Here is an 11,002-nt window from a genome sequence, read left to right on the forward strand (position 1 = left end):
CTCATCTTTCTCCCTCGTTCTTGGCTTTGGCCGAACCTCAAAAAAAAAGGGTTTTCGGGTTTTAGTTGGTTCGACTTTAAGGGATAGTAACAAAGGGTTGTTCGGTTTGTGATCGGAGTACTAGCATACGGTTTAAGAGGTGTCTAGTGTGCGATCGTAGAGGAGTTTTGCTTTAAATCCTAAAACATAATAATATTATTATTATTATTATTATTTATTGGATCTTTGCATAAGGTACACATCTCAATTCTATTCTTTGTTAATTAATTTGATTACATATATGTTTCGATTCTTCCGTTACGTTTACTCGTGATTATATGTATATTTATATGCTTATATTCCGTCACATTAATTTCTTTAAATTCTTTTAACCAAAACCGGCCCTTAAACAAGGGCGGTGCCAGGATGGGGTCGTTACTTTTACAATTTCTACAAGCAAAACTACAGATGATTAACATAGACACAAGAACTTCAATGGAACCAGTAATTGTAGGACTAGAAAAGGCTATATATTAAGATCAGTAATCAATTAATTACATCCATCTTTATTTTCCTAGGACATGTTGTTGATATGATAAACAAGTTTTTATATGCAGGTACATATATATTAGTATATATAATATATTGTAACAATTCAAAGTACTGTTTGTGTTATTATCATGAAAGAAAACTTAATTATACATACAGATGAGTTTTCAAATATAGCTTCATACAAAAAAGACTGAAGCTATAGCTATTTGAGATTAGCTCTTATAAAAAAAAACGAGCTAATGTTACAGAATTTTACCAAATCGAAATATACAAATTTACCAAACATTTACAAATTGTTCTTGGAAATGATCAACTGGGCGTCTCGTGGTAGAAGAAGCATGCTTTTCGTTGAATTCATGTATAATTCTGATCAACGAACTTGCTTTTTTGCTAGCACGAGAACCCCCTTCGGCGAGTAGGGAATATAAAGGTCCCATTAGAGATGGGTTCGACACTAAAACGCGAACCACATCAGCCCCACCGTTTGTGCACATTGCGAGCAGCAATGCAACACAATACTCTTTTGATGCCTTAGAAGTCGTTGAGCCAACGACATCCAGGATCACATGAAGAGCCCCACAGCTCAAAATCGACATTGTTCCATCCGGTTTTTCAGCTAGTGTCGCTAGAATGGCTAAAGAATCTACTAGTAGATCTTCGCATTGGCTTGAAGATCGCAATAGATCGACTAGCAACGGGACAACTCCGGCTGCAAGCGCCTTCCAATGGTTTTCGGGGTACATCAACAACCCAAGAATAGCCACCAACGCATTCTTTTTGCATCTATTTGTTCCTTCTAGCACCAACTCCATGAGAACAGGAATCGATCTCGGGATTTTCCCAATGATGTCCCGATACTCGTCAACGGAAGCAAGATAAAACAACGTACCCGCCGCGTGTTGTCTGGCTTCCATTTTCATCCCGTTTTGTGCAACCTCGAGGATTAGTTCCAATCCTCCGTTCTCGACGAGTACTTTCTTGCTTTTTGGGTACTTTGAAAGATTCAACAAAGCCGCGATTGCGTTTTCTTGGATTTTTGGGTTCTTGACACAAATCAAGTCCAATAAACACGGAATCACACCAGCTTCAACCAAACAAGCCCGGTTAAAAATGCTCGTTTTACTAAGCAATCTAATCTCGTAAGTTGCCTTATGTTTGGCATCTGTTGTGCCAAACACCAAACGGTCGACTAAAAAGTCAACCGCCATTTTTATGGCCGCCTCAGCAGCCACACTACCGCCAGTGTTGGCATGAGCAATCTCTCGACTACGATTGCCACCAACAGATTCTCCCAACAAAATCCCCTTTTCGACACAATATTGCTTAATAATACTTCTTATACACAAATTTGAAACTAAGCTACCACTATTAACCTTCTCACCTGTTTTCGGGCATGTTAAATTACCCGACTTGAACCACTTTTCAATTGACGCTCTATCATACGTGTGTCCGGTTGTTAAAGTCACCGGATCCGACATGATTTCCAGAGAAATAGGACATCGAAAATCATCAACGTTCATAGACGAAATCAAATGGTTGCTTCTTCGAAAGCCATCAGAAGAAGCAGGGTTTTCCTCATCGTTTATGACGGTGAAAACCCTGCATCGGCTGTATGTCATCAGCCCCATCAAACTACTAAGAATACCAAGATCCGACTTCTTTGGTGTGGATCTTTCCAAACCGATTTCAGAATCCAAGAACTTGATTTCATTGTTGCATTGGGTCCAACTCCTTATTCCCAAATATTCAAGAACCCGTTTTAAATTCGGATTCATTTGTTGCTCCAACTGATCCAAAACGGATCTGAGAAGCTCCAAGACCCGTTCATCTTCGGGTCGAAAACCAAGCTTTGAATTCAAAGCTTGTTGCTTAATAAACCCCATCAATTCTTTCAATTCATATGAAATATTTAAAGAATCCAATGGCAATACATCTAAAGCCACACTAACAGATCGAAAAATAGCTCGAAACTGATACGATACCTTTTCGGACCGGGTCAACATCCATACCCGGGCGTCGGATCTTGTGCAATCTTCCAATAAAAACCGCAACTTTTGAAACACGAAATGGAGCTCCGAGAGTGACAAAACCATCTCATACGAAAGACTCGTTTCGTATTGTCGGATATCCTCGAGGAATACGAGGATGTTTCCGACAAGACGAAACGAGTGTTTCGCGTTACTCGCATTTGTAAAAATATGTCTTGATTTGTATGAACATATGTTTTTAGCAAGTGTGATTAGAGAAGATAAAAGGGTCGCCGGAGAAACAGATTCACATGGACGAATCGCCGGAAATGTCAAAACCCGGCGAGCATTTGTATCACACATGTCTAAATCTATATCAACAAAAATTCAAAGGTTTGTAAGGGACTTAGAAAAAGATTTTGATGTTAAAGTGGGGTTTTGGATTATTATTAGAATGAAAAGTAAGGTTATGAAGAATTAATTATGATTTGGATTTTTGTTTTTGTTTTGAGTGGGATATACTATACTATACTATACTATACGTTGTGCATGTGTATGTATAAATAGATGTGTGTTTACAGGTTGCGAGGTGGACACGTGGTGGGGTGTGGTAGGGTGTTTGACATTCGATATAACGATGGAGACAGAAACAACGTGGAATGGTATGGGAGAAAGAGAAAGACGGCTTCGTGTGTAGGTTCCAAGTTTAAATTTAATGCGCGCAATTGATGAGACTACGTGACTCGTTGCCGACAAAATTGTGTTTTTCTAAAACACTGTTTTGTTTTGATGTGATTTCTAAATGGAATATTATAAATCCTCTTAAAAATCCTTTCAAAAATCTTTCTAATATATTCACTTGTTAATACGTAAAATCCATTAATTCTCTTTCTTAATCTCATCCCCTAATTTTTCACATGTCACAATCCTATTAACTAGAAGAATTTTTAGTCTAATAATTTAAAAGGATTGATCATTACTCTTTCTAAATTTATCGTTAACTTCATTAATCAAATCACAAATCAAAAAGCTAAAAATCATAAAATTAAATTTTACTTTTGATTGTAATTTAAAATGTTTAAAATATTTCTAACTTTATTATTAAAAATTGAATCTTCCAATAATACTAAACCAACATCTTAAATTCATTTTTTTTATTAAAGGATAACCATTGAATGATAAAAAAAAAAAAAAAAAAAAAAAAAAAAAAAAAACTTGAATTCTGATCATTGGATTAGTTATTGACTTTTCTTTCTTGTTTTTAACTACATGTACGTTTACTACTTTCCTTCAATTCTTTTATTTCAGTTAATTAATTAGTAATTACTTATTAATTATACTTATATTATTATACTTAGAGAAAACTTATATTACGTTCCATATTCTTTTTAACTCATTCATTATTTATATTTATATAATCTTTATAAAACTTATATACCTTATATAGTTTTATTAAAACAGTACTTCTCATTATAGTTCAGTGGTTGAGCACCAATTTTAGATGTTGAAGGTTTCAAGTTTGATACATGAGAAAAAATATTCACAAATAAAGTCTTACATTGAAACATGTTTGAGTCCTGCAGAAAGGGCAAAGTTTTATACCATCGTGTCTTCGGGCGGTTTAGTTGGAGGTTTCCCCTCCTACTAGGTATTGAGGGTAAGTGGACTCTCTATCGCGGACCTGGTTAAAACAACGTAAGCTAGATCTCCTGTTGCGAGCAAATTATTCACACCTTAACAAAAAAAGTTTTTAAACAACAAATAATAAGAACAATGATTCCTCATATCCATAAGATAATTTTGAAGTATATTTCATATGGTAGTATATTAGATGGGGCGTTTTTTAAAAAAAAAAACATAAAGTAATAGTTAGCATTCGAGACACCATAGTTACATTTAATTAGATAGTATGTGAAAATCAAACTACGAATTAGGATATTATTAACATCATATGGAGGTTCCATTGTTCTGAAAAATTATTGATATGTGTTGTTATATATTAATAGCTTAATTTTTCTTGATTTTCATCATCAATCTACGCAATACAACAAAACATATTTTAGTAGCTTTTTTGTTTCAATTTGAAGGTTTTGCTTTATTTATATTTTGGTTCAATATAAGCAATAAAAGGGTTTTGTGTTTTTTTTTTTTTTTTTAATTTTCCATTTGTTAACTATTATTATCTGAAACTCAGATAAACTATTTCTAAAATATAATTTATTTATTATCTTCCTATAATAAGAATCAATGTATGTAATCTTAGTTATTAGTAATGAAAAAAATGTAGGTTAGTATCGTGTATTACACATTTATATCCTATTTTTCATTGATTCTTTGTAAATTATACTCATATATAAAAAAATCATAGAAGTTAAAGTGCATGATTATATATGATAAAATAAACGTTCATATAGAATCAAGTGAAATTATCGGTATATTTCGACATTTGAGTCTTTTTGGAGGCTTTTTGGACTTGAAATTCATTATAGAACCCTTCCATTAAAGTATTGTCTTTTACCCACAAACAAGCGGTTGTATATGAAAAAACATTTGCACTTTATTTAATGGTAGTGTAAACATGTTATACACTTATCATCCCATTAGATCACATAAATATTACAAATTCCTTAAAAGATCTTTAACAACACCCACATATTGCAGTCTCTATTTGAATCACTAATGCCTACAACAATGCAAAAATGTAGATCAAGCTAATAATGAAGCGATTATAAACTGATTACATAAAACTTGATGACTCAAACCCATTTTAATTTTGCAACCCGAGTTTTCATCATAGTTAGGAATCAAAATTAGTCTCATGTGAAATGGATCTGTGACACTCCGAACTTCAATGGAATTTATTTAGCAATAAAATAGTGTTCAATCATAAGAAGACAAGAATGAAATAGTATGGGTGATAAATAAATAAAAAAGTTATAGGGGCCGTTTGGTTCACATAATGTTTTTAAAAGAGTTGGAATCTGTTGAAAGATTTGGAATTTGAGGAAGTTGGAAAGTTTTAAAATCGGTAATGTGTTTGGTTAACAGAATTTAACGGAAATTCAACTAAAGAATCTGAATTCAAATTATGACAGATGACAAAATTACCCTTTGTTAACCTTTTATAAAAATTATAATAATTATTATGATAATAATAAATTCTATATAACAATAGTTAAATAATGCCATAATAAAAATGTCATAAAATATAATTAATAATAAATAAATACTATTAACTATAACAATAAAAAAAAGTTAAATAACAATAATTTAATAAAAATAATACTAAAAATTTAAAAATAATAATAAAAAATATAATAATAATAGTTATCATAATCATGATAATAATATAATAACAAAATAGTCTCATAAAAAAATAATAATAATAAATAAATAAAATATTAATCATTATAATCAAATAATAATAATTATTATAATAAAATAATAATAATAATTTATAATAAAATAATAACAATAATAATAATAATAATAATAATTTAAAGAAGGATATTTTAATATTGGTGAAAAACTTCTTACATTTTAACTTTTAATTTTTTTTACAAAATAAGTAAATGGATCTCTTATTTTGTACAAAATTATTAAAAAAACATATATACATGGGGAAGTAAAGGTAAGATTGTTTTACACCCAACTTCAATAAAAAATTTCTTACATCTAATTTTTAATATTTTTTAGTATAAAATAAATAGCCATATATATACTTTATAAAAATATTAAAATGAACTAAGATGCATATACGTTTTAAGTTAGATATGAGATAACCTGACTTTAACTTTTTTTATGATTTTGGGTGTCATTGATGTTTAAAGTGGTTAATTAGAGTACGGATACGCATATATGGTACAAAATAACTTTTATCATTTTATCTAATAACTTTTGTCATTTTATCAAATATCTTTAGTAAAACACATGTAAAACAAAAATAGAAGAAAAAGTGATAATTAAGCAAAATATGAAATAACAAATATATTATTTGGTAATCATCAATTGTTAATTTATTTGTGATTAAGATTAAGATAACATGAGTTAAAATATAACCATGAGAAAATTCTTAAAAAAAATACATAAGAAGCCAACATTTACAAAAGTATTATTTGTCGAAAGAAAATAATAACCACATATATAACCTCTAACATATTTATTTTTTTTTAGTTTTATATATAAAGAAGATAAAGATATGTACTTCTCATTTACAACTCAGTGATTGAGAACCAGTTTTTTATGCTTAAAGTCGTGAGTTCGAGACATGAGAAAGACGTTTGAAGGCATTTTACAATAAATTCCTCAAGTGAAGCAGTTGAGTCCTGCAGAGACAACAGGGTTTTATCTCAATTAAATGTGGGCGGTTTAGTTGAGAGTTTCTCATCCTACTAGGTATTGGGGGTGAGGGAGCTCTTTAGCACGAACCCGGTTAACACAACGTAAGTTAGATCCCCTGTTGCTAGCAAATGATTCACACCTTAATTTTATATGGAAATGAACATATATCTTTTCTATTTTTATTTTATCGTAATCTGTATCTTTTTCATTTTTATTTTATTATACAACAAACAATGTATATGTTAACAAACGGTTTATAGATTTTATAAGATCGAGTCACAAAATGGTCCATATATCTATTTGAATATTTGACTTCCATTTTATATATGTAGATTTATTGATTGAAGCAATTTCAAGAACTAAGTATATTTTGATATATCATTTAAACAAATATACACAAACAACAACTTTCAATATATTTTTCATTATATTCCCCGCGTATTATGCGGGTCAATAATCTAGTAAAACATTATAGGATCTCAATCAATTTGTTTTTCCATATTTATCGCATGCAAATAATATATTAATCATGCAAATAATATATTTTATCTATTTAAACTAGAGTGGTGCCCGCGCGTTGCAGCGGCGACGGTCTATAACGCTTTAGACACCGTAACGGTTGATAATGTTCGGATTTAATGAGATGCGTTAATGCAAGATCTAACTGTATATATTCATTCTAAAAATAAGTCATATATTAGGTGCAAAATATAATGAAGTGCAAACACTAACCATGAAAAATAATCACTTACAATTGTATGAGAGGAGACTAAGGCAATTAAAAAAATAAATAGTCAAAGATTAAAATTTAATACGAATATACAAAGGACATAATTGGTTCGTAATTTCGTGAGTTATAAAAAGGTAATTATTGTTTAAACATTTTGTAATATAATTTATGACAATTAAGATGTTTTTTCTTATCCGTAATAATACCTTCAGCAATAATTTTAGAGTTAATGGAGATTTTATAACAATAGGGGTTTTAGGTAATTGTGGAGTTTTTCTTATTAAGGGTAATTTTAGAATTTTAGGGATAAGGTGCGTGGAGGTAGTTTAAGTGTAGAGGATATATTAGGTAATTTAAAGGTAGAAAGTAAAATGGGGGAGGGGATAGTTTGTTTATATAGATAGTATAGTAATTGTAATTTTTGACACTCTTAATTATTTTTGACATTTGAAACGTATAATTCTCAAGCACCATATACAGAATTACAGATCGAGCTCCAAGGTCCAACCCATGAGTTAGCCTAATCCGTTAACATATGTATATATCTGTTTGATTTTATCAACTTCATTACATGTCAATTCGAATAGGTTATCAATTTCAAGTCATACTCTATTAAACACAGGGTTATAATGCATGTAGCTGATAGTTATAATGCTTGTACCTTCGTTATATATGATTGAACATGATTCACTCCATGGAACTAAAATTGTAAGAAATTTCAAGAGGTGCTGGAGCGTAAAGCTACTCTACGTTACTATCAGCGTAATTAGAGCGTGGAATGGGGCCGTGTTATCACATTGTTGGTCTGCTGGGGTATTTCTCGGGTTCTAACCTCTAGTATACTTCCCGTCTGGATATCACTGTTAATTAGGGTTCGAATCACTAACTAACTAATACGTCGTTAAAAAAAAATAAAAATTCGTAGAGTTAACCATACATAATTTATTTTAAAACTAGATTTTAGACCCGTGTCAAATACACGGGTTTATTTTGTTATAAAGATTAGATTATTATCAAAGTTTAACTATATACAATCTAAAAAGTGTTATTAATTCAAAAGAAAATATCTAAAAAGCAATCCTGAAAGATCGTAAGAACGTAATTAAAAATGTTATGACCACGTCCCATTCGCCACCCGTCGGTGTTGGGAGTTGTCGAGGTCCCTTGCATCATTCCGTTTGTACTCATCGTTGGCCTTCGCGAGTGTCCTCGATCGCTTTATCGCAAGTTTTGTACCAACTATGTGTACGTATATAGCTAATATAGTTGGTTGGATTAGATAAAACGTTAAACTTGGTTGGATTATAAAGTGTTTGAATGTAGCTCGATACGTAAACGACATGTTTTTATTAGTCATACTGTTGAACCGAATCATTAAATAGCATGTTTGCTTCTTGAGTGTAGTTTTTTAAATATCATTAGGATTATATTGTGCTACTATCCAAAACTCAAAATATAGTAAAAACAGATACCTTTGTAATTTGGATTGCGTATGCCTATTACATATAAAAGGAACTCATCTTTAGATATCAAAACACAAAAACTGATTAAAAGTTATGTAAAGTAATAAACTCATGGCTATAACTTTTAATGTATCAAACTTTCACCTTCATTTTAATAAAAAGCCTCATAAGTTATTTTAGTAGAAAAGGTCGATCCATCATGGTTCTTTTTGGCTTGTACTATATTTACCGATATAGTCATACATTCATAGAAGTTTTTTAACTTCAATTCTATATTGTATCCTCTCAATTATAATCTCCTGTCCAAAAGGCTAACCTGCATAATATATATATATATATATATATATATATATATATATATATATATATATATATAATACATATGATGTGTCCCTAAATTATATAATACGTTGCATGTTTTAAATATATATTATAATCCATAAATTGACATGGAACCAAAGAGTATTTAAAGCATCCATAAATTATATATATCGCATGTTTTAGATATATATTGATCAATTGTATAGATATTCGTAAATCGTAAATTATAATTTATTTATTATAATTATGACATCATCAATTTTCAATTAGATAAAATTGAGAGATAATAAGTTATTAGTTCAGTTATTTTTTAGTATATATAACGATAAAGATAATTTATTTATTATAATTATGACATCATCAATTTTCAATTAGATAAAATTAAGAGATATGACTGGTTAATAAGTTATTAGTTCAGTTGTCTTTTAGTATATATAAAGATAAAGATAAAGATATGAATTGGTTATAATTATATTTAATTAGATCGATTACTACTATTCCTTATTATCCTATTAACAAAACACATCTTTTATTATACTAAATCACAGTTGCTCTAATAACTTATCAACCAATCATAGCTCTCAATTTTTTAATGTTGACTTTTGTTTTCAATTTTGACTTTAATTTACACTTTTTTCTTTTTTCCATAACAAATTTACATTTTTTACCCAAGAATTTGAATATAATAAATAAATAATAATAGCTAATATATATCCGATAGAATAATAGCTGATACTTATCCAATAAAATTCCAATAATACGTTATATCATATATATAAGTAATTAGTTAATTAACAATAAATTAAATTTAATGTAAATATATCAAGATTTTAATAGTAATTGTACTATTAAAATATTAATAGAGACAGTTGAACTTATGACTTATTAACTAATTATATCGATCGATTTCATCAAATTTATTCTCGATGATATCACCATTTAGTCTTTACATAATTTTATTTAATTAATAAAAAACAAATAACTAAAATAACTATTTTTACAATGTTATTAAAATTGGTTTCTATCTACAAAGTCCGACATTCACACAAGAACAATTGTACATCGCACTATCTCGAGTTAAGTCGAGAAAGGGGCTTTAAGGTGTTAATATGTGACAAAGATGGAAAGACAAAAGACATTACAACAAATTTTGTCTGTAAAAAAGTCTTTCAACTGATGAAGCAGGGTATATGCTTCCAATGTTTTTTTATTACATTAGTTTCTTTCTATTAACTTAACATTCTTGGCATTTGAATTAAACACATAATATCTACATATATCTTCAACTTTGAACTTATAAGCTTTTATGAGTTACATCTATTAATATATAATATTAATAATATCGTAAGTCTCGTGTCCAGTGTTGGACACGGGTCTAAAATCTAGTGTTAACTATTTAGATGAGTATTATAAGATTTTGTACGAAATTGAATTGAATTATTTATATATCTAATTATATTTTTAAAACGAAATAGAAAAATTATCGTCTACTTCCCCTTAAGATCTAACTTCGAAGCATCCTATGTGATGGCTTACCTGTTATGTCCTACATATTGTATTTTATGAAAAACTTATTGCATGTTGATCGCATTTTCCTTATTATAATTGAAAAAAATTATTGTTTATATAGTTATTCATGATAAATATAG

The 11,002-nt window shown here is 29.5% G+C and overlaps 1 protein-coding gene across 1 annotated transcript; it reads right to left on the minus strand.

The window, feature by feature from the left end:
- Positions 1-627: 627 nt before the first annotated feature.
- Positions 628-3,002, minus strand: LOC122584781 (U-box domain-containing protein 19). The gene has a single exon (XM_043756840.1). The coding sequence runs from the start codon at positions 2,859-2,861 to the stop codon at positions 807-809; it is 2,055 nt and encodes a 684-aa protein (XP_043612775.1). The 5' UTR covers positions 2,862-3,002; the 3' UTR covers positions 628-806.
- Positions 3,003-11,002: the final 8,000 nt, after the last annotated feature.

The sequence above is a fragment of the Erigeron canadensis genome, chromosome 1 (assembly GCF_010389155.1).
Source record: "Erigeron canadensis isolate Cc75 chromosome 1, C_canadensis_v1, whole genome shotgun sequence".
Classification (NCBI taxonomy): Eukaryota; Viridiplantae; Streptophyta; class Magnoliopsida; order Asterales; family Asteraceae; genus Erigeron; species Erigeron canadensis.